General features: G+C 31.9%; 1 protein-coding gene and 1 long non-coding RNA gene across 2 annotated transcripts in view; one reads left to right on the plus strand and one right to left on the minus strand.

Moving 5' to 3' along the window:
* The window catches only part of LOC126750072 (zinc finger protein 431-like), a 43,019-nt gene extending 41,427 nt beyond the window's left edge, over window positions 1-1,592 (plus strand). The window contains exon 2 of the mRNA XM_050459572.1: window positions 12-1,592. Within this exon, the coding sequence (XP_050315529.1) occupies window positions 12-1,303 (1,292 nt within the window). The 3' untranslated portion in view covers window positions 1,304-1,592. The remainder of the gene's footprint in view (window positions 1-11) is intronic.
* A 22,844-nt stretch (window positions 1,593-24,436) lies between these two features.
* On the minus strand, window positions 24,437-24,987 carry LOC126733637 (uncharacterized). Its single transcript, XR_007659798.1, has 3 exons — window positions 24,778-24,987; window positions 24,651-24,723; window positions 24,437-24,594 (listed from the first exon to the last, which is right to left on the minus strand). It is a non-coding gene; the product is annotated as an uncharacterized LOC126733637 (long non-coding RNA).
* Between the last annotated feature and the right edge of the window lie 575 nt (window positions 24,988-25,562).

Here is a 25,562-nt window from a genome sequence, read left to right on the forward strand (position 1 = left end):
CTTTTTTTTAGACTTGCAGATTTTGGAGCATCATAGCGAAGCTTCAAATGAAGAAAGTGATATTGTTGTAGAAGATTCAACTTCAGACCTCAGTGAAGAACAAGACACAAAGATTTTATATCAAACATCGGTATGTCTAATCTGTAACATGCAGTATACTGCTGTGGGTTTACAATTTTATGTACTAAATGAGAAATATCCGCTTACAATGTCGAGTCAGGTACCAGTTAAAGAAAAAATATCAGAGTTTATTGGTAAAACAATTTTTTCTGAAAACAATTATTTATGCAATGATTGCTTAGGCTTGGTAAATTCTATAGATCATTTACAATTAAAGATTGAGGGACGGGTTAAAGATCTAATGAATAAATTTAAAATAAATCGCCCACCAAACTACAATATTCCCAACGAAACTCATACAAAGAATACAAAGAGAAAATATGGTAGATATAAATGTAAAAGATGTAAAATAGTTTTGTCTGTAAAAAGCCTTTTAAAAAGTCATATCAAAGGACATTTACATAAATATTTGTGTGAGTTATGTGGAAAAATATCTATCTCTATAAAGCAATTCAAAAACCATATAAAAATTCACAAAAATCAGATTTCTTTTATAAAAGCTTTTAAATGTTCTAGTAAATATTGTAATAAATTGTTTCGCACTAAATATCATTTAAAGGAACATGAAAATTTTTGCTCAGGTTTGCTGCCCTTTGAATGTAAACACATACATTGCAAAAAGAAATTTGCCTCATCAACTAAATTAAAAAGTCACATAAAGTTGAAACATGATAAAAAATTTATAGCTATTTGTTCAATTTGTAACATAGGATTTGTAAAGGCATCTGATTATAAAAGTCACATGATGAGCCATAGCACGGAAAAAAAATTTTCTTGCAATAAATGTGATAAATCATACAAAACTCTAAGTAACTTGAATTTCCATCTTAAAAGCCACCTGAAAAGACTGCCCTATATTTGCACAATATGTCAAAAAGGTTTTGTGAGGAAGGAATACCATGAAGCACATGTGAACAACCACAAAGGAATTAAAAACTATGCATGTGCCGGATGTGAAAAAAAGTTTGTGTCACAAAAAAATTTGGATGCACATATGAAATGTCACGATGGGACTATAAAAACAAATAAATGCAATAGTTGTAAGAAAATAATTGCAAGTAAGTTTGAGGAACATTTAAGAACTCATTCGAATTATAAGGAGTTCGACTGCGATCTATGTGATATGAAGTTTAATACTAAAAATTCTTTGATTAAGCATAAAAAAAGGAAACATAGGGAATGAACTACATTTGTAAAAAAAACGGTAAGAGCCCAGAATGTTAATGTCGTTTCATGCAATTATCTTTTCTTTCTATTTTTATGAAACATTAATGCATATAAAATTTGCAGCATTTTATTTTTATTGTGCTATTTTTCTTTGTTTATATCGTAATAGGCTGGATAACTAAATTCAATTGTATGTGTTGTGGACTTCAAGATCTGTAATTTTTATTTTATAGGATCATGGTATCAATTTATAATTAAGTATAGACCAAACTGAACCCACATAAATAAATTGATTTTTAAATCGATCAGTTATTGAAATTTTATTTCTTCTGGCATAGAAAGATCGTAGATCAGACTAATTTTTTTTGATACGTATTTGGTTGGGAATTACGTCGCTATTTAATTGTCAATTTAGAATACTGTCTGATACGTTCAATTATGGAAAAGAAAAAGAAAATATATTTATTTGCTTAGAAGAGAATGAGATAAAGAATAAGACAATAATCTTAATAACAATAATATGAAGAAGCTTATGAAATATTGTTTTTAGGGCTAACCCAACAAAGCTCACTAATTAATTCATCATAACAATATAGATTTTATTTAAATCTGTTTGCTCTTTATATTTCTTCAATGTCACGCGATAGACGTGACAAGTAATATGCGTTGTATATAAAGTATTATTATATTGTACTAACCCACTAGAAAGACTAACGTTATCAAGAAAGGCAGTTATAAGATGAAGCGTGTTCCATTTAGGGTGGAGATTTAATAATTTTTACCTGTTTTGTTTTCGTATACCTGTGTTCAAATTTTATTCAGGCTTAGAAATCTGAACCAAGCAAGTAATAAGAAAGGCTTTACACCTCGAGAGATCTTAATTATAATTGTGAAACGCGTTTTTTTTACTCATAAAGTATTAATTTTAGACAAAATAGTATGAGCACTTTTCGATTTTAACGCCTTTTATAGACAATCACAACTAACAATTTTGAAAATATGTAATGCAGAACTGGCTTTCTGTGTGGCGTTAACTTTACAGTATTTTTGCCAAGAGTTTGCAGACGGTAGCTCAGAATTATTGGAGGCTTGAGATTGTTCGAAGGTTCACTTATGACTGGCTATTAAAGAATATAAACTTGATTATAACTATCAAATAAGAGAGCGCCACTTTTTTTTTTTTAAATGAAAGAAAACTAAGAAAGAAAAACAATTGGTATATAGGTTTCAATTAACAATTAAATGACCCTGGTTAAAGTAGATTTAAAGAGGCAAAAAAAAAATATCTTAACAATACAACCAAATTATATTTACATCAAAGATATGTATACACCTCATGTTCTAATCTGTTAAATGTTAATAATTTATTATGATTTCACTATTAGGTAGATTTCAGCACTTGAAAAATAAATTACAATAATTAAAATTTTTAGTATATATTTGTAGTACGCAGGGGAACTTTTTATGGACTATTTCATGAACCTTTTTACCTAAGGCATATCAGCCTTAACCGAGTTATATCTACTTAACTACCAAAAAAAGTACTGACAAATACTGAACAAAAAATAAATAAAATTATAGATAAGAAATTGACGTATTAAATTATGATATTGATTAAATATTTGTAGCAATAAATTGAAATAAAAGGTATATTAATAAAAATTTAAATAAGTGAGACAAATCTATGGTTAGTAATATTTAAATAAATGGAATAAACTGGCCTGTATATTCCTCTAAGAAATGAACGGTTAGCCTTCAAAACCAAGGCTGTGAATGTATGCTATTTGTAGCTTAGCTATCCGGACTGGGAATTTCTAATACTAGCTCTAACTCTGGCTCCAGCTCCACCGCTTTCAGCAATTTCCCGGGGAAATCAACAGCCTGTAGCCATCAACAATTGAAGAAGAATAAAGAGGAAAACGGAAAAATAAAACCCTAAAACAACGATCGCCATTGCACTCACTGTGGATAAAAATGAATGGCGTTCAAAATGTGACACACTCACCTTGCTAAGTTTCATTATCTATCCATCAAAATCTTGGGCATCCTGCACCAGCGCTGGGATTCTAAAATCACGACTCGATCTCGATACGATCACGACTTCAAATTCGGTCGGCTAAACTCGTTTTATTCGATTTGATTTAGGTTTCTTGGTATATATTTGTTATTTTCCCTAATATTTGACCGATGGAAACGTCAATTCAAGTCTTTTCTATTGATAAACACTAAGAATTTTCATTTATTTTGTTAATTTTTTTCGCCATGTTTTTTTATTTAAATATATGCCTATATTATTTCTTTAAAATAAAAAAATGTCGTTTAAAACCACCACTATCTATTGGAAAATGATAAAATTAAACTTGTTGTCTTCATCCACTTTTGGTATGTTTAAACGTTTTAATATGGCAACATGTGTGCAATCAATAGGACCTAGAACACCAGGGAAATTGGATCTCTCTATAAATGTTAATTTAATAATTTCTCTAATCTCTTATATTTGAAAAATTAATGAATCGGTCAGCAAGGTGATTGTCAATAATTTCAGTAATTTTATGGATCCAATGACTTGTAGTAGTTTCGCTAATTTCAAATTTAAAATCTTGTCCAATGCTTCTTTGGTAACAATATGTGGCATAAAATCTTGATATATGTACTAAAACTGCCCATTCAATGGTAACTCTATTTCCTCTGCCTCTATTATTAACAGAAGGTTGTGGAAAATAGGGTTGAATTAAATCTATTAGTTGTTGTGTTTAAGAAAGCTTCTTGATATACCAATGAAAACCTGGTATCAGATAATATTTATAATAACTAGAAATGCTTGGTATGACTATTGGTAAATAATAAATGAAACAAATACGTTTAAAAAAGGAAGCTGTTACATTATGCATGTATTAAAAAAGGAAGAAGCTATATAGTCTGATGTGTACGATATATCCAAGCGTGTCGTCGACAAATTGTTAAAAAATATGCAATCCGCAAGACGCTCACGACTGAAAATTTTATTTAGAATCAGTCATATCGAGTAATCGTGTCGAATCGTGATTTTAGAATCCCAGCCCTGAATTATGAAATAAACGGTTCCCTAAAGGAACAAGACTAAGGACTATATATATATATATATATATTATAAACCATATTGGCCACTTCCTGCTTCACAAACTTCGGAAATAAAAAACTGGCCTTTTACGTGCGCTTCTACTTGCAACACGGGAACAAGTCCTCGAAAAATGAATGCAGTACCGACTAAATCAGTAACGACCCCACCTTTCGCCTGAGTTGTCAATATCAGCCAATCAGAGAAAACATTAATAAGGAACAACCAGAAGGGTGACGGACCGTCAACAGAAACCATGAATAATTAAGAGAGTGATGCGTTACAGTAGTAATGTGTCATTGAGTGTGAATTTAAAGAAATATGAATAAAAGAAGTTGACTAGAATTATTAATATAATTGTTGAAATTAATGAAATATCAATGGAGCGTTAGTGAAAATAAGGAATAGAAAAATAAAACGCTACATCTGTCTAATATATGGCCTTCATAAATGAGCCTTGGGATATAGGTATTAACATGATTTCAAAAACTTTTTTAACCGGTTATTTAATAAATAGTTCTAAATGCAGTAGTTAGTAGTATATAGCATTAACGGTAAGTAGAGAATTTTATTTATTAAAAAAATACTAACTAGAGAAAAATGCTCACTTAGCAGATAAACCGGCATACATTAGGACTAGGAGGAATTAACATTAAGAAAGCATTCTGATTTAAGACATATTTTTCCACGGGATTTAAAAAAGTATTCATATCCTTAGAACATTGAATGCCTATGTATTTAACGTTCTAAGTACATAATATCTCTCTTAAATTTAATAAAATAAATAGATCGGTTAAAAAGTTCAAGAATCTTCGTCTTTTAAAAATGTAGGTAATTGTAAATCAAATAGATATTTTATAAAAAAGTATGACGAAGACGTTTTATTAAATGTTGTTTTGTGAATATTTTTTTGCTTTTTTTGTTGCATTAGGTAGTACTGGTACCGGTGGTCTCATAATAAAACTCAGTTTTCAATATCAAATCCTCATTTAAAATTGTATTTTTCTGTAAAAGTTAGTGCTAGTAAGTCTGTAGTAATGGGTAGAACAAGGGCAGAAGAGGCTGCTAAAAAACACACTCGGGATTTGTAACAAATAAATAACCACATGGATCAAATGGAGTCGAGATTTGCATCTGGCTTTGACAGCTTCAAGAACGAACAGGGCAAAATTGCAACTTTTAGTCAGGTAGGGGATAGATCTTATGCCAACAAATTTAAAAGTCTCGCGGAACTGATAGGGAGATTTTGAAAGTATCAAAAAGGAAATAAGTCAATTAAGTACTGCCTTATCTTATTTAAAAACTTTGTGTGGACAAAATCCGGTAAAGTTTTTTTGGTAACGGGTATATAACCTATATGTAACGGGCCAAAAAATTTTAGTGGGCTCAAGTAATAAGCTTAAAAACATTCAAGCGCCTAATATATGATATTATGGGCTTTCCAGATTCAATTGTTTTTACTGGAAATTTAAAAATATTCATTCATTATTGAGTCATAATATTTTTTACTTTATTTTTAAGAAATAAATAGGTATTTTTTGGTTATTTGCTTTTAGAATAATTGAGCTTTTTAATAAGAATTATACCCTTCTAATATTCGGGATTATATAGGAGCTAGCTACTAGGTATTAATTTGTGAAATAATGAAACTTACTAGCAATATTTTTTTGCGTATAAGATTGCAATAGCGATCATCAATACGGCTTCCGAAAGCTTAGATCCACCGGCGATCTTCTGGCCTTCGTCACACACTTGTGGACGGAGGCCATGGAGAAGCACGGCGAGTCCCGCTCAGTCGCTCTTGACATTTCCAAGGCATTTGACAGAGTGTGGCATGAGGGACTACTAACCAAGCTCTCCTCAATCGGCATACAAAACTCATTATTGAATTGGATCAAAAGTTTTCTTGAACAACGAACAATCGAAGTAGCCGTCGATGGATACCTCCCTGACAAATTTAACATTAATGCTGGAGTCCGTTAAGGATGCATTCTATCCCCCACCCTTTTCTTGGTATATATCAACGATTTGCTAGGAACCACTGTCAATCCAATCTACAGCTTTGCGGACGATAGCACACTTATTTCCACTTTTAAGTCCGCCAAACCAACGACAACTGCAAGTTCTCAGAATATTAGGCAGCAACAAGTAGCTTCAACCAACAACGATATTAGAGCAATCTTGGAATGGGGCGATAACAATTTGGTCAATTTTAACGCTAAAAAAACGCAGGCTGCAGTATTTACCATGAAGACTAACCTTGGTGGCCCGGAGCTGGTTATGGCAGGGAAAACATTGCCAATGAAATCATCTTTACATCTTCTAGGAGTCGAGGTCACCAACAGTGTGTCTTGGCGTGACCACGTTGCCGAGGTCGCCAGGGCGGCTTCCAAAAAACTCGGAGTGCTTTTCAAAACGAAAAAACTGTATACACCAGAACAGCTGCTGACTCTTTATAAGGCCCTTCCCTCGAGTATTGCTCGCATGTCTGGAGCTCTGCACCCAAGCATAGTTTAAACCTGCTGAATTCTATACAGAAGAGAGCTATTCGTCTTATCGACAAAGAGTCTGGATAGTCTGGAGCACAGGAGAAAGGTGGCTGATCTCTGTTTATTCTACCGTTATTATCATGGTAAGTGGTCCTCTGAGCTGGCAGGCCTGATTCCACCCAGGGCTGTTCCGACAAGAAGGACGCGTCTAGCAGTTGCGGCTCATCAACATCGAGTCCACCTGCCTACCCTAAGGACGTCGCTGTACACTGGTAAAATACCAGACTAGGATGGACATTATAATGCTTAAATTTTTAACATCCTGTATGATCAAGACTCTGAAATAGTAAATATAGGTAGCTTGAACCTTAAACTAAAGAACAGGCACTTTTGTTCATTATCGATAAAATTAACGCTGTATCGGGACTCATTCATCTGGAGAACATCTTCTTTGTGGAACGGGCTTCCACCTCACATATTTCCCGACGCATACAACCTACAGCGATTCAAGATAAATGCCCACAAATATCTTCGCGCAAGCACCACTCCAAGAGTGATATAGGACTTTTCTCTTGTGCTTGTGTTTACCATTAAAAAAAATATATATTATACAGGGTGTTCATTTGAAAACTTCCCACCACGGATTTATCGAAAACCACTGTTTAAAAGAAAAACGCCGAAATACGTCAAAAGGTTTGTCAAGGGGGACAACTCTAACCTAAAATTACTGCCACTTAAAAATTTTAAGTGGCAAGGGGTATCGAGTAATAGCTTGTTTAAAAGGTCTTTCAAAGTCTTTTATTTTGACGTTTGATTTTTTTAAATCGGTCGATTCGTTTTCGAGAAAATTAGAAAAATCTTTGTTTATCTTGTTCAGATAGAAAACAAAAACATGAAAATATTAGTTTTTATTTCAATAAGTGTAAATTAGAAAAATCTTTGTTTATCTTAATTTGTTCAGATAGAATACAAAAACATGAAAATATCAGTTTTTACTTTAATAAGTGTTCAAAATGTTGCCCGTTAGGGTTTGCCAAATCTAAAATTCAGTCTAGCAATTCCGAAGATTAGACGTGGAAAAAACTTAACAACCTGAATTTTTTTCCGCATTCTTTTCATCAACACAGATATCTTGGGCGAACTGTATTTATTGTTATACCTGCTTAGTTATTTATGGTTGCTAAGGAAAATAAATAATTTATTTTGCCGTAAGTTACATTTGTGACAGTCTTGGAATAGTGAAAATTTATTTGTTGAATTGAAGATTTTACTTCCAAAATGGTTTACACACTAGCCGAAAGAGTGGAAATTATTCTAATTTATGGTGCCCAAAATCAATGTGCTCGGCAAACTGCCGTCACGTTTAACGCCAGACATCCGGAGAAGATAAATTCGCATAGGTATGTTTTGGACCTTGTTACTAAGTTTACTGAAACTGGATCTGTTGCAAATAAAAAACGTGATCATTGGCGAATTTTGGATGAAGCGGCTAAGTTGAAGTTTTGGGTCATTTTGGAATAAATCCTAATACTTCATTACGCAAAATTATTGCTGCCACTGTTATTTCATTAGGCTCTGTTCACACAGTTAACAAACTTCATAAATTTCATCCATTCAAAATGAAAATATTGCAAGAGTTAACCGAAGGCGATTTCGATAGGCGAGTTGAGTTTTGTGAAAAAATGACCGAAGCGATTAATGATAATACTATTCATGTAAAGAATATCTGCTTTAGCGATGAATGCACATTTTATCTGAATTGATTTGTTAATAAGCATAACTGTAGATATTGGAGCAATGAAAATTCTCATGCATTTGTAAAAGAGCATACCCAGTACCCTCAAAAAATTAATGTATGGGCAGGCACTTTAGGAAATAAAGTGATTGGGCTATTATTTATTAACGGAAATTTAAATGGAGACATTTATTTGGATATTCTGGAAAATACCTTCAATCCGCTTATCACTGAATCCATTGAAAACCAAATCGATGATGATGGAAACCTTGTACTTGATGAGGCTGAAATATATTTCCAGCAAGACAGCGCTCCTCCTCACTATATTCTTCCCGTTCGGCAACGGCTAGACGACGACGAGTTTCCAGATAAATGGATAGGGCGAAGGGGGCCTATATAATGGCCTGCTAGATCTCCTGCTATAACGCCGTTAGACTTTTTCTATGGGGTCATTTGAAATCTATTGTGTTTCAAATATGTTTTTGAAAATGTCCGTCAGGAATTTGAACATCGGCTATATCATTGTTTGGCCAAAAACGGGCAATATTTTGAACACTTATTGAAATAAAAACTAATATTTTCCTGTTTTTGTTTTCTATCTGAACAAGTTAAGATAAACAAAGGTTTTTCTAATTTTCTCAAAAACGAATCGACATATTTAAAAAAATCAAACGTCAAAATAAAAGACTTCGAAAGACCTTTTAAACAAGCTATTACTCGATACCCCTTGCCATTTAAAATTTTTAAGGGGATGACCCTGGGTGAAAGGGGGTGAAGTAATTTTAGGTAAGAAAGTTGTCCCCCTTGACAAACCTTTTGACGTATTTCGGCGTATTTTTTTAAGCAGGAGGTTGAATTATACAGGGTCTTGGAACATTGAAAGGCTAGAATTAATATTAACGTTAAATTAACGTTATTATATGCGTTGATATATAGCTTAAAATTTCCTCTTTTGAAAATGTATGTAAAACTTGGCAACAGAGAATCGATGAATATGTTGGTAAAGAAAACACCCCCCTTGCCCCTGTGCACATGTTGAACTCCAAACAAAGTTGTTTACTAATTCTAGTCGTTCAATTTTCTAAGTACAAGGCGCCCCGGAAAATGTGGGAAAACTCTTCGAGTCAAGTAGAAAATAAAAAATAATACGGAACTTTCCATTAAAAAAATTTCCTATAGGCTCTTCCTACGAAAATACGACCCCTTAGAAATGCCGCTGGAAATCGGGTTTTCTTGAATAACTTTTGAAGAACTTGTTTTAATTGTAGTATAATTTAATACAAATTTTACATGATCAACACTACTCTTAAAACGAGTCCTTAAAATACATTTACCTCATTTATTTTACCAGGGTAAAATACCAGACTAGGTTGGACATTATAATGCTTAAATTTTTAACATCCTGTATGATCAAGACTCTGAAATAGTAAATATAGGTAGCTTGAACCTTAAACTAAAGAAAAGGCACTTTTGTTCATTATCGATAAAATTAACCGTTTTGGAGAAAAAAAAATCAACGAACCACCGTTTTATTTTAATTAAAAAGAACCAAGTTGTATGTTCTTTTTTTTAGTAATCCGATAGTTATACGGAGAAGTTCCATTTTAAGTTGTTTAATCTGAACAATACATGTTTTTAAAAATGCAGTGTGGTTCTTAAAAAAACCTGAAAAGGAATGTAAACAAAAATGTTTTTCCATCCTTTTATGGGCATTTTTTGTTTTCTAGACGCACCACTCTTGCAAACGTTTATATGGTACATACATAATAAATAAATACCTATCTTTCAAAACTTGCCATCATTCACGTTGTTAACACATTGATCTTTTATTTCGCTAATAATTTATTGATTTTGGGAATTCTTGGTAAATTTAATTTGAATTAAGTCGAAATATGGAATTCATGTTTATTGAGTATGCATATATGCATCTTATGTATGGTCTTGCGTCTTGCAATGCATTGAAAGAAAAAAGGTTGTATGAAGAAAGATTTCTTAATGCCACTATTCCAAATCAAAAGACTTTTCGAGGAATGGGCTTGGAAAATTAAAAAAAAAAAAATATATTTTTCTAAAAATAAATACAACATAAGTTTATAAGAACAATGACGTTTATTTCAAGTTGTTAGGGTAAGTATTTGAAAAGTTATAAGGCTGCTAGTCTGGGGTTTTTTTATACCTCCCGAGATTCCGTCCCAATTACGCGCTACGTCATAGACGCCGACGCGACGCGACGGTGTATTATAGAGCGCTCGCTAGCCAGCCAGCCACAGCCTAGTGCCCAGGCGTTATTTTGACAGGGTGGTTTTGTTTGTTGACATTTTAACTTTTATTATTGACGTATTTTGCTTGTTGACTAATTACAATGGAGCAGGGATTTGTTCGTGCTCAGTCAGACAACTTACCCATTATATAAACGTAAATATTTTAAAACTATAAATTCTATTCAAAAATAATTAAAAATAAACTTTTACTTTGACACCCTGTTTTTCAAAAACTAAGCATTTTTCTTAGACAAGGAAAATAAGTGGACCTGTAATCACGCACCTGAAACGAGCTGCTTGCCACCAAATCTGCAAAAATCTCATCTGGCAATTATTTTTCCTACGAAATTTAAATCAAAACACTGAACATCCCACTTTGATGTAATATACAAAAAGTATAGATTTAACTAAAAATTTTACTTAAAAAAAACCAAGAATCTCTTAAAATACACTCAAAAACAAGTAAACGTGTCACCATAATGCGAGAAAAATTCGGCTCACTTCGTTAACATTGTAAATATAAGCTAATACCGGTCCAACCATTTTCCTTGTCTAAGGCGTTTTTCGACATAGAACATATGTACATATGAACTTATTAAAATACAATACAATATTTATAGCAGGTATGTGGAGCAGACATTTTGAAAAACACAAACAACAGCAAAAACATGCATAATAATATTAACAAAGCAGCGTGCGCGGTCGACATGCTAGCGTCGGTCGTCGCGTCCACTTGGGCGCCTGTGACGTATCATCCCGGCCGCGCTGGTACAAGGAAAAAATTAAACATGGCGTATTTATTCGAACTTTGAAAATTAATTGTGAAGTAACTATAAATGCTAGAGAACTAAAATAAATTGCTAAATTTAAGTTGGAGCCTGCTCTTTTTTACTAAAAAATAATCGAATTGTCGTTTCCAAGCTCATTGACAAAAGTCTAAAGGAGGGCGCCCACTGAATCGGATCGGCTCGGTCAGTCGGTAACTAGCGCTCATACAATCGGCAGAACGAAGACACGACGACGTTCAAAAGTGGTTCGACTATTCAAGCATATAGAAGTATTGTGATTAAGCTCCCGTTTAAGCGTTTTTAACAAAAAATTTGCAGTTCCTCAGATTCTGAAGGGGATGTTATGATTGCAGTAGCTTGTGCTGAAGTAGAAGCAGTAGAAAAGCGTAGGACATTTTGGGTGCATATTTTTTTGAAAAGAAGAGATTTCGAAGAATATCATCTATTTTATGATTTGCTGGAGGACGAAACAATGTCTTGCGGCGTTAATTTTACAGTGTTACTATTTTGCCAAGAGTTTGCAGACAGTAGCTCAGAATTATTGGAGGCTTGGGATTGTTAGAAGGTTCACTTATGACTGGCTATTAAAAAATCTAAACTTGATTATAACTATTAAATAAGAGGGCGCCACTTAGTTTTTTTTTTTATAAATGAAAGAAAACTAAGAAAAACACTTGGTATATAGGTTTCAATTAACAATTAAATGACCCTGGATAAAGTAGATTTAAAGAGACAAAAAAAAATATCTTAACAATACAACCAAATTATATTTACATCAAAGATATGTATACACCTCATTTTCTAATCTGTTAAATGTTAATAATTTATTATAAATTAAAATATGGATAATATTGATATGATTAAATAAAATAAGTTTGTTAAAAGTAACATTTAAATTATGATTAAGCTACTAGGTAGATTTCAGCACTTGAAAAATAAATTGCAATTATTAAAGTTTTTAGTAAATATTTGTATTAGGCAGGGGAAAGTTCATGAACCTTTTTTACCTAAGGCATATTAGCCTTAACCGAGTTATATCTACTTAACTAATAAAAAAGGTACTGAAAAATACTGAACAAAAAATAACTAAAATTATAGATAAGAAATTGACATACTAAATTATGATATTGATTAAATATTTGTAGCAATAAATTGTAATTAAAAGTATATTAATAAAAATTTAAATATGTGAGACAAATCTATGGTTAATAATATTTAAATAAATGGAATAAACTGGCCTGTGTATTCCTCCAAGAAATGAACGGCTGGCCTTCAAAATCGAGGCTGTGAATGTATTCCATTTGTAGCTTGGCTATCTGGACTGGGAATCTCTAATACTAGCTCTAAGTCTGGCTCCAGCTCCACAGCTTACAGCAATTTCTCGGGGAAATCAAAATCCTGCAGCCATCAACAATTGAAGAAGAATAAAGAGGAAAACGGAAAAGTAAAACCCTAAAACAACGGTTGCCATTGTATTCACTGTCGATAAAAATTAATGGCGTTCAAAATGTGACACACTCACCTTGCTAAGTTTCATTATCTATCCATCAAAATCTCGGCATCCTGCACCAGAATTATGAAATAAACAGTTCCCTAAAGGAACAAGATTAAGGACTATAAATTATAAGCCATATTGGCCACTTCCTGCTTCACAAACTTCGGAAATAAAAAAACTGGCCTTTTACGTGTGCTTCTACCTGCAACACGGGAACAAGTCCTCGAAAAATGGATGCAGTACCGACTATATAAGTTACGACCCCACCTCTCGCCTGAGCTGTCAATCCAATCAGAGAAAACATCAATCAAGACCAACCAGAAGAGTGACGGACCGTCAACAGAAAGCATGAATAATTAAACCAGGAGAGTGATGCGTTACAGTAGTAATGTGTCATTGACAGTGTGAATTTAAAGAAATATCGATAAAAGAAGTTGACTGAAATTATTAATATAATTATTGAAATTAATGAAATATCAATGGAGCGTTAGTGAAAATAAGAGTAGAAAAATAAAACGCTACAGTCTTTCAAATATTTTAGAATGAAAATATGTTCAGGGTGATTTTGTATAGTGTCATGCCTCCGCCCTCTTAATTTTTTTATATCCCACTAATTAGAAAATAATTTAAAGAGGATGGTTGTATCATTAAGAGAATTGGTTGCGCCATCTCAAAATTATTTTAGCTGAATTGCGCCTCGACGTTGGTATACTGTCAAATTTTAAAAATTTCTGAACTCTTACTGAACTCTTTCTCAATACTTTACGAGATATAGATAGCCGGCATTCGTTGTGGGACACCCTGGATAGAGTCAAATAAAATAAATTATAACATAACATTCCAACGTGCATTTGAATGCGTGAACTATATAATAAGCTATCTTTTTTGTGTATTTTTGTAAAAACATAAATTATCTTCAAAGCAAGAGTTGTACACCACTGAACACCAAAACGAGAACTTTCACACTCGCACATTTCGCCGACCAAGTTGGCATCCTCAGATAATTAAAACTGAGTTTTAAAATCTCCTGATGAAGCCAACTTAATTACAGTAAATAACGAAAACATCGATTTAAGATTCGATTAAAATTTCGTTTGACATATTTATCAAATACATGTTTCGTTCAACGGTTTTTAAAATTCTTTGAAACAGTTCCTTACTCTATGCGAAAAAATGCTAAACTAGTTGCAGGCTTTCGGTACAATCTGCAAAATTGCCCTCCTTACAATATGAAATCGTCGCCGCGCCGGAGAAAACCGAACTTACCGAACCGATTCAGTGCGCGCGGCCCCATCTAAATACATGTGAAGCAAATCCGGCCGATTGTGCCGAGACTGTCGATGCCGATTCAGTGGGCGCCGTGCTTAACGGAAACTGGTAGGCGATTACACTTATTAAGGTGATATTATGGACTTCTTTATTGTAACTTTAGTAACTTTTGGGAAAAAAAGTATTGTTGCTGGTCAAAGAATACGTACGGTACAATTGGAGGAAATCATTTTAGATGCTGTAGCTGATACTTCCTTCAAAGAGCACCCCAAAATTAGCTCAGTACACCAAACCTCCCAGACCACTCAGCCTTATACACCAAAAACAATAATACTTAAAGTACTTCAAGAACAGCTGTTATACCCATATCATCTACAAAAAGTACATGAACTAACTCCTAAAGATTTTCCTCGTAGAATTGGCTATTAGATCAGCAGCGAATTAATCCAAACGTTATTAGCATTATTCTTTTTACAGACGAAGCAGGTTTTACTAAAAGTGCTATTGTGAATTTACATAACTCGCATATATGGACTGATGAAAATTCTCATGCGGCTGTTGTTTCTCATCATCAACATCAGTTCCAATCAATTAATATCTGGGTAGAAATCATTGACAATTTTTTGATTAAGCTATTCGTATTACCGCTACGATTGAATGGAGAACTTTATTTGGAGTTCCTTTAGAACAATCTTTTTGATGTAATAGACTAATAGAGCATTTGCCACTTGCGATCCGCCGAAACATGTATTTTATGCATGATGGAGCCCTCATTTCAGCGTTGCTGTAAGGAACCACCTGAATAACGTTTTTCCAAACCTGTTATTTTAACGTTGGATAGGTACTTGAGAGAAACTTTTACAGAGAATCAGGATTCATTGTGATGTGATAGGGAACAATCTAGAGTATTAGATGTCACGGAGTTCAAGTTGAACCTACTTATGAAGTTTTTAATTAATTGTTTCGAATTATTAGCTACTTTATTTATGACATTTTTTTTAGTTTGTTCTTTCGTTTCAAGAAAGGTCCATTATATTTTTTCTTTAGTTTCCCACATTTTCCGGGACACCCTGTATACTTTTGAAAGTTTACTTCAGTCCTGTAGTCTCAAGTGAACTATTTTTTTTCTAATATTTAGAGTATAAAACGGTTTTATTTTATTTTAATTTTTGACCTACTGTAGAACTAAAAATTTATTGTTTCTTTTTTTATTATAATTTTGTCATCAGTTTCATATAATCGCTGTGCTTACTGTTCGCGTCGATCGCACTGATCAAATCATTTAGTTATAATTATATACAGTGAGGACGCGCAAATTGGAAAAAAATTATTTAAAATTCAGTGGTGTATTCGAAAAAAAAAACGCTCAGACAGATTTTTTTGATGATGAATTCATGCTTACAGGGTGAACCAAAAATAAGCAACGACCATCAACTTCAATTTGTGCAGTTGCAAAGTTTAAAAGACTGGCGCGTTTAACTGAAAAACAAAGAATTGAGATTTTGATGATGGTAGGATAGGGCGACAAGACTCGAACACAGGCCGAAGTTTGCGATCTGTTTAACAATAAGGACCGGGAGAGGCCTAATACAGGTTCAGTAGTAAGCAAAATTGAAGAAAAATTTAGAAATTTTGCTCATGTTAGAGACAAATATAACCTGGATTGTTCCACTCATCCAGAAAACAGACAATTATATATTTTGCTCGATTCAACGCGACAAGTTGCTGCAGATCATTCGGTTAGTAAATCATGTGTTCTAAAATATTTGCATATGAATAAATGGCATCCATATAAAATTCATTTAATTCAGGAGCTTATTAAAAATGATGACATCCGTAGAATAGAGTTTTGCGAAATAATAATGAATAAATGTAATGCAAACCCACAATTTTTAAGTAAGATTGTTTTTTCCGTCCAGGCAAGGTTTTTTTTAAATGGTTCTATAAGTAGGCAAGACTTTCGTTATTAGGCACCAGAAAATCCACACTGGAGTATGGAAAGTCACACAATTTTAAATGTATAACAAAAGTTAAATGTATAGGCAGGAATTATGGGCACGTCAATTGTGGGTCCCTATTTTATTGCGGGCGCACTTACCTCTGAAAAATATTTATAGTTGCTTCAAGATCAGATAGTACCTAGTTTAATTCGCCTTTATCCAAATGGTGAAAATCCATTTATACCGGCAGATTCGATATGATTCCATCAGGATGGCGCCCCCCTCACACTATTTGCGAACAGTACGAGATTGCCTTACCATCATTTTACCATATAGATGGATTGGAAGGGGAGATTTTATTGAATGGCCCCATTAGATTTTTATCTATGGGGTTATCCAGTAAACCTGAAAGTTTAGAAGAGTTAAAAAATAGAATTAGAACCGAAATACAACAAATCCTGTCTCAAACAATAAGTAAAGTATTCCAAGAATTTGAATATCGACTTGGTTACTTTCAGGACGTTAATGTTCAACAATTTGATCATTTATTTTAATTTTTTTATTTTGTTTTTTTTTATAAACTGTTAAAATTCATGATTATTTATAAAAAATTTAATCGCAAATTTCTTAATAAATATTGAGGTCAGGTATAAGACATGGTATACAAAATATATTTAAAATTTTATACAGAATTAAAAAATTAAAAATTTATATAATCTATTTAAAAAAATTAAGTTGATAGTCGTAGCTCATTTTTGGTCCACCCCGTATATATGAATTCATCATCAAAAAAATCGCGACAAAAATATAAATTAACGTGTCTAAGCGTTTTTTTTCGAACTACTCCTGAATTTTAAATGAATTTGTTCCAACTTGCGCGTCCTCACTGTATAATTATGTATATGATAAATAAAATGCTTTGAATTTGGACGGTTTTATTTTAAGGTAATCTGTCCATTTTAAGTTTTCCTTGAATAATAAGATAATATTATACACAAAAAGTATTCTAATGTAGAATCCAACAATACCTATAAGCTTGGATATAGATACAGGGGCGGACTTGGTTGTACATTATAATGCTTAAATTTATAACATCCTGTGTGATAAAGACTTTAAAACGATAAATATGGATTCTCGAACTTGTTAAAGAAAAGGCACTATTATCGATAAAATGAACCATTTTGGAAAGAAAAAAATTAAGCAACCACTATTTTATTTTAATTACAAAGAACCATTATATGTTCTTTTTTTCAGCGATGCGACAGTTAGGTATTCAAACTGCAGAGCAGATTGATCATTGAGAAGTTGTTTAATCTGAAAAAGTACAAGTTTTTAAAAATGCAGTGTGGTTCTGCAAAAGGTACCTTAATGGAATTCTAGAAAAAAAATTAAATCTGTTTTTCTTGAAACGAAAAAACAATCTGAAAAAAGAATATAATAAATAAAGAAGCTAATAATAATTCTAAACAATTAAGAGGCGTCCGGAGCGCGTATTTACATACTATACTACAGCACAGAGCACCATAGAACTCGGCGGCTCTGCACTGCAGTATAATATGTAGTTGAGAAATGCACTTATTTTGTTATGGTATAAATAATATTCCGGCAAGACTAACCGACTAATATATATATATATATATCATTTTATATATATATATATATATATATATATATATATATATATATATATATATATATATATATATATATATATATATATATATATATATATATATATATATATATATATATATGTTTATACCAAAAGGTACCTTAATTCGTCAGTGATCACTTCGGAAGCATTACATAATAGGGCGTAACATTGAAGTGTTTTAATTTACATAATTATAAAATAAAAATATAGTTTTAAAGATAAAAATGAGAAGATGATAATAAATTCATGTTAAATCATACAGAGAAATCAAAAGAATATGTTTAAGATCAAAAATAAAAAGACTTTTAAGCTTATGGGTCAAGTCCCATGGTGTTGTTCTTTCGGGGGCGAGACCCCGCGATGGGCTATTTTGCACCACATAGGGCCTAAGGCCTGATGTAGGTTGACGGGGCTAAGGGCGGCGAAATTATTTGCTGTTAGGCTTCAGGGCGAAATCCTCCACTGCTGGGTGGTTTGACTGGCTATTTACGTACTCATTTTCAAGGAGCCCTAAGAAAGATTTCTCAATGGAAACACGGAACACCAAATAAAATGTCACCAATGGTGAAAACTACTTACGAAGTTTCGAGAGGCATCAAACAACTAAAAACCATCACCTTCAAAAAAAATATTTGCTTGAAAATGCAGAAACACTAATGAAGTTTAGTTTCTAGTATTAATTTAGATAAAAATGTGCTGGCGGAGAGAGATGATACTAGATTTATTTCACTACACCATTAATCTCTCTCCGTCACAGCGGACAGCACGGTCACAGTAAACAGGTTCTCAGAAGAAGAGAAGCTGTTTACTGTGAGCACGGTTCACCTTTGACAGACGCACTGTTGTAACTAACTTGACAGTTTGACGTGCCTAATTGGACCAATCAAAATGGTAGAAAGGCGTGGCCAAATTAGAGCGGGGAAATTCAAATTTCACTTAATAAGAAATCTCATGTTATTATTTAATCACAACATCCATAGCAAACACCTAATCATAAAGGTTACTTTTTGATTAGGTGTTAGCATCAGATATTGATCAGGATAAAATAAAATTCTTTAGCTTTATTTCACATACATATCTAAATGAGTTCATGTACTCCAATAATCAGTTAACAATAGTGTACAACATCTCCAATTTCAAAATGGAAATAAAACAATGTTTTTATTTAATACATTTATGTTTTAATTTTTCCTAAAAAATTAATATATTATCATACATGTAAAGATATTATCATTAGATTAATAATATCTTAATTATTCTAACACAAACAGATTCTATAGAGGATAACAATATATTAATAACAAATATTTTTTATTTGCAAAAATACAATACACAAAATAGTTTTAAATGTAGTACAAAACTATACATGCAAATAAAAGGCTGACAAATTCAAATTTCTACAGTGCAGATTCTAGTCTTCAACATTGTGATCCAAAAAAAAGGAATATTTTATAAAGTATATAGTCACCTAGCAGACAATTAAGATAATGTTTTCGGATAATACTTAAGACTAATGCCATAAGTACTAACATTCATGTACTAAACCTACACAAGTTAAAAGAATACATAATCTATATTAATAAAAATGATTTAGAAACAAAACATGACAGAACAAACAGACCCAGACATAAAAAGCAAAAAAATACATACATAAAATATAACTACACTAAATTAAATATTTTCTAACAATTTATAATAATCTTTGTAAAAAAAAAATTATTTCACTGCTGAATGAATTATCTTTGTTTAATATATATTTCTTATATTCTACAACTTATAGTATGGCATATATCACATACATAACATATATTTGTTAGTCTCCGATAATACTAACAACATAACTTGGAACTATAATATTGAAAAAAAAAATTAATTTAAAGACAAATCCCTACAAAAAATAAAAAAACAAGTTATAACAAAAACATCCACTCTGATCCATTCTGGGTGCTCAGCTCTGTTAGTCTCTATACCTATGTCTCGTCTCACTGAACATAGGAAGTAATATGATATGAGTATGAAATAAAATGAAAAAATAGGCAGTGCAAACCTTATAAATAACTTCTCTAAATGATTCATGTGAAAAATAATGACAAAAGAAAATTTTAAATAAATAATAAATATGTAGGTATTGTAGTGTTAACCCAGCAGTATCAGCGTTATTAAAATTTGGTGGAGAGAACTGAGCAGAAGAAATTCTATATCTCAAAGTTGTAATAAAATTTACATTGCATATCTCTCTCCATGTTTTTCTTGTGATGGGGACTGAAGGAAAAATCTTTTAATACTATGTATCTGAACTATTCTTACATGAAGGATACTTACATGAAAATTTTAATCAATTTTTTAATTGTAGAAAGGAAATAAGAGGCCAGACATTTTGTAATATGTATAGTAACAATCAAGTTAAAAATTAAATACATATAAATGTGAAACATCTTCATTGTAATCAACTGAATTTAATTTTATTAAAGACTGAAGATTAACAAAAAAACATAATAGTAATAAATAAAATCAGATTTTCTTACCAGAAACCTGGAATTGCTTGCTGCAATTCAATTAAAACATTACTCCCAATATTAAAAGAGAACTTTTTAGAAAAAAAAAACAAATAGCAAACTCAACCCACCTTGCATTCGTTGAAAATATTGAAATGAAAAACAAACTCAAATGGTTTGACAATGACAAATGATGTTCTACCAGTCATGTCAATGTCAACAACTATCTGTCAGCTCCCTCTCAATTTTGCCAAGCAAGATGGCCGACAGACGATTCCGATTTTCACCATACCAGCCACAGAACACAAATATATAGATGAAAGACTCCCATATGCGTCGCGGAACTGCCAGTAGTCCAAAAGACGTCTGGGCGCAAGACCGGAGATTGAGGAACTTCGCTCGTTACTTTATGGGTTTAGCCGCTATGGGCCCAATCAATGCCCATACGTAGATCACTAATAAGCAAACCATAGAGTGGCTGGTAGAAAGTACAAATACGAGCCAAATCGTAATAATTCGACACGCGGCGCCACTGGCGTCCGCTTTAGTAAACCGGTTGACCAATTCAATTGCCGTGAAATCTTCTCCATGCACACCATATTGTAAACAATAACAAAGAATTAAAATGGTGGGTTCTAGTCGACTTTAGGTATCTCCGAATTTTAACATTTTTGAATATGAAATAGTAAGCTAATCTTCTTTGGACTATTTTAAGCAAAAAAAATTGGAGCATGAATAACATTTTCTTTAATAAAATAATAAAAACAAAAAAAAATATGACAATGTGTACCCATGTACGATATAAACTCGTTTTCGAACATTCGCCGCAAGCGCTTTATGGCTTAATGGTAATGAGAGTGAACTATGAGTCGGCCAGTTTTACTTTTTTATTTTTTTTGCGACTAAAAATTTTGTAGTTTTGGAAAAATTATTTAATTTAAATGAAATTATACATAAAACATGACCAAAAAGACGACATTGTTTATATAACATAAAAAAAAAAGATTTTACCTTTTCTTGTAATTAAGTCTCTTTATTTTCGTGTAAAAAAACATACCGAAGACACCCATAATGTATTATTTATTGTTTTGGTACTTTTTAAATTTCGATCCTAATTAAAAATAATATGAAATATAGGCATATTCTATTTAAAATTAAGTCTAAAGAATATTTATTTTTCATATAAATAACAAAAACAAAATTCCCTTCCACCTTCCTTCATTATTCTTTTTTATTGGCGTTTGACCGCCGCGAGGTGACAGCGTTGCCATACATGTTCTTTGATTAAAGAATTTTTTATTTCTTCTATAATTTATATATCTTTATATATGAATGTTTTTAGACAAGTATCTACGGAACCTACTAAATTTTCGATGCAAAGGCTTCGGACTTGTGCGTGACAGGGATACAATAAGAAGTTATGCAACCTAAAATGCATAGCATAAATAAGTTATTAGCGATATTTTAACAACGTAGAATCGTTGTAGAATGTTTTTTTTTACTTTTAATAAATCTTGTAGGTATATATTATGGTCGAAATCCGAAATAATTTTATTATAAGCAGTGGCTAATACTATAGTAATTAAACCAAACTTGCATTTTTCCAAAAGTAGAAAAAAATAGCAGAGTTACAGGGTGTTAAACGTAGGTATACGTTGAGGTACATATTTTTGCCTAGGTATAACTTTATAAATATAAATTGTATGTTTTATTATTTCAATTAATAGGTAAAAGTCGCATATCAACTTTTATTAAAATCTGACAAGTCATTAAAAAGTTGTAAGCAAAAAAGGGTACTTCGACGAGCACATTAAACACCCTGTATCTCTGCTATCTAGTATCTAGCAATTTTTAGACAAAAGCAAGTGATACCTGCGTTAAATTAATTTATTTTGTACTATATCAGATTAAGTGTAAACACCTGTATAGTATGTAGGTATAGTGAAACATTTTTGGTGCTCTAGGAGTTATAAATTAATATAATAAGCATGGATTTTCACAAACTCCTATTTTAAGAGGTTGGAAGTTGAAACAGCAAGAGAATGAAAGTAAATTATATTATAATATCTAAAGTACTCTATCTAATATCTCCCGTACACTGGCAAATACAATAAATTGTATCCTAAGTAGTAATGTTTTATTTATGCAATTAAAAAGTTGTTTGGAAATAGTTTGCCAGTGTACGGGAGGCTTTAACGTTAAATAACGTTTTTCCTTGTTCAACGTTTTTACCTAAACTTACTACATTATAATACGTAGATATATGTCTATTTTTAATCTACCTATTTAAAATTTATAATGATTCTTTCAAGATCTTTGATTGACACAAAGTAAAGAATTTCGAAGAATTTGAGCAAGAATACCTAAAATATAAATAGGCTTTAACGTAAAGAAAAACATAAACTTAAAAGCTTTAGGCAAAAATTGTGCTATTTATAATTTGTTATCTAGTCAGATATTAGCTGAAATGATAATAATTAATGATTTAATATTGGCAGAAAATAAAAAACTAACTTTCTTAACTGATTGGCTGACTTTATTTTACAAACTAATCAACTCTGCTTAGTCACCAAGCTATTCTGCTCGCCATACATTGATAAATTATAAGTCTTAAAAAAATGCCCTCTAACAAACAAAAATTACTGATTATTATTATTATATAACATTTGTAATGCTAAAGTATCTGACTCTTCAGACAATGGCTTTGTTAATTCATGCCTTTTCTTGGCAACTTTTTTTTTTGTTGAGAACAGGCGTCTTTGTACAACAATTTTTTTATTAGCAGGAACATTTTTTCTACCGTGTGAACCACTAGGAGCCGGAGTAATTGTCTCAGAAAACTGCTTGCTTTTCATGGCTTCTAGGGTAGGTATTATTGGATTAGTTAACTTCCTTGTTGCCTCTAGCTCCTCAAATGTGCAAATCTTTTCATTTAACTGGCACAATAATTGTTCCAAATATTTCTTTTTTTCTTCTTCAAAGTTTTTTTGTTCTTGCCTTTGTGAAGTGATTGTACTTACAAGGACTGACGATTCGTTCTCGGTATCGATATACAGGTCTTCTACAAAATAATATATTTTTCGTTTTTCATACTTTCTTGAAAACTCTGTATATTTAATAATATATTGTGCAGAAACTATAAGTCAAACCCTACAAGTTTTACATTTACCATTTTCTTCTACAGGGTGGCCCAAAAACATTAAAGGGAGAGGAAAAATATAAATAAAATAATCACCTTTTATAAAGCACCATTCACCAAGTTCATGTAATAAACCAAAAATATTATACATACAAATATAAAAAATCCCAAACCACACAAATTATGTACAAAAAGTATGATAATCCAAACCCAAAAATATTGTGTAATTAGTATTACCTTCATTAAAACACTATAATTTGACAGCATATTTTCTGTTATAAAATAAAAATGTTTATTTAAATATGTAGATATTTAAAAAAATGTTCTACCATACTAACCTACTGGTGGTGCTTCCATTCGTGTTGATATAGATTGTGGTTGTTTTTTCAAATATCTGCATACCAAGTGTATATGTTTACACATGTTCCATTTGATAGTTGAATCAAGGCAGGTGCAGGAATACTGATGCAAGCAGCTGGAACATTCACTGCATGTTAATTTGCATGAACAGTCCGATTTTAATTTCTCAATAAAATAGATTTCATTTGATGAAGACGATGGGACCATCCATCCTCCTTCACTTGATATCACATTATTTAGGTCTAGTGATTCACTATTTTTGTGTCTGTTTCTCAGATCATTTAATTTTGTAGAGACTTTACCTTTGTGAATGATAATTAAACGCTCAAAGATTTTGTCTCTACCTTTGTGTTTTATTGTACGGTGCATCCGCTCAATATGCATATTTGTGTTAAGTCCTGAATTAATTCTGTAACAATATGCCCACTGTTCCACTTTTGGGAGATAATGTAACTCAAAATATTTTGCAAATTCTAAAATATCTAGATCCTTTTTGCAATATGTCAGAAATTCATTTACTAATTTAGTAAATGCATTGACATCCCGTTCTTGTAGCAATACCCGTAGCATTTAATAAACTTGAACCTGAGAAATAAAATTTGTATATTATTTTTTTCAAGATAAATTACACATCTACCTACTTTTTTCTCTTTGCCATTTACTTTTTCTATGTTCTTCCTCCAGGCCCTGTCAACATGCCATGTGCAATATAATCTAAAACAAAATTATAATAATATATAACATTATAGGCTCTTCCTAAGGACTTACCTATATTGAGCTGGCAGCATTACTCGTACCCAAGCATTATAATAGCTTTCTGCCATATCGGACATGAATGTTTTTGGTTTAAGTTTTTTAAAAATCTTCTCTTCAACACATGAAAAAAATACTTGCATAACCTCTGAATCACTGCGATTCGAAATTAAAAAAGCACATGGGCACCCTTCTCACAAGTCATCAAGGACGAGGATAGTATAGTTGAATCAATGGATCTTTGCGTTTACGTCATCACATGTTCAAGGTCAATGTTTATATGAATCAATCAGTTGTCAAACCAGCATCAGTGGCGGCGGCATTTAATTTTTAAACTTAAAAAAAAAAAAATAGGTTTTTATGCCCAATTTTCGTGGCGGCGATTTTCGCCAGAGATGAAATCTGCAATTCTTTGAAATTTGTTTTTAGTATATTGTCACTTTTAGGGCAGCTAATTTATTTATAGCTATTTGCTGTCTATTTCAACCTGCTGTTCTTTATTACTGGTAGAATATTTCTTTAAATTACTCACGTCTTTTCTACCTTTAAATGCAATAGGTACTTCATACAATTTTTTGAGATACATATTTATTTTTAATTCTAAGTTTTTGACATAAGGTACTTCATACACAGTGTCTTTTAGGACCTCATAAAAGTTATCATAAGATTTTTTTTTACTTCACAATAAAATATTAATAACAATTTTTAATAAAGAAAGATTTTCATCGAAAATAGACAGTATACATATTATATAAAGATAAATTTCCATGAACTTTATTCCTTTAAAGCTCATGAAAAGC

The sequence above is a fragment of the Anthonomus grandis genome, chromosome 2, assembly GCF_022605725.1.
Source record: "Anthonomus grandis grandis chromosome 2, icAntGran1.3, whole genome shotgun sequence".
NCBI lineage: Eukaryota > Metazoa > Arthropoda > Insecta > Coleoptera > Curculionidae > Anthonomus > Anthonomus grandis.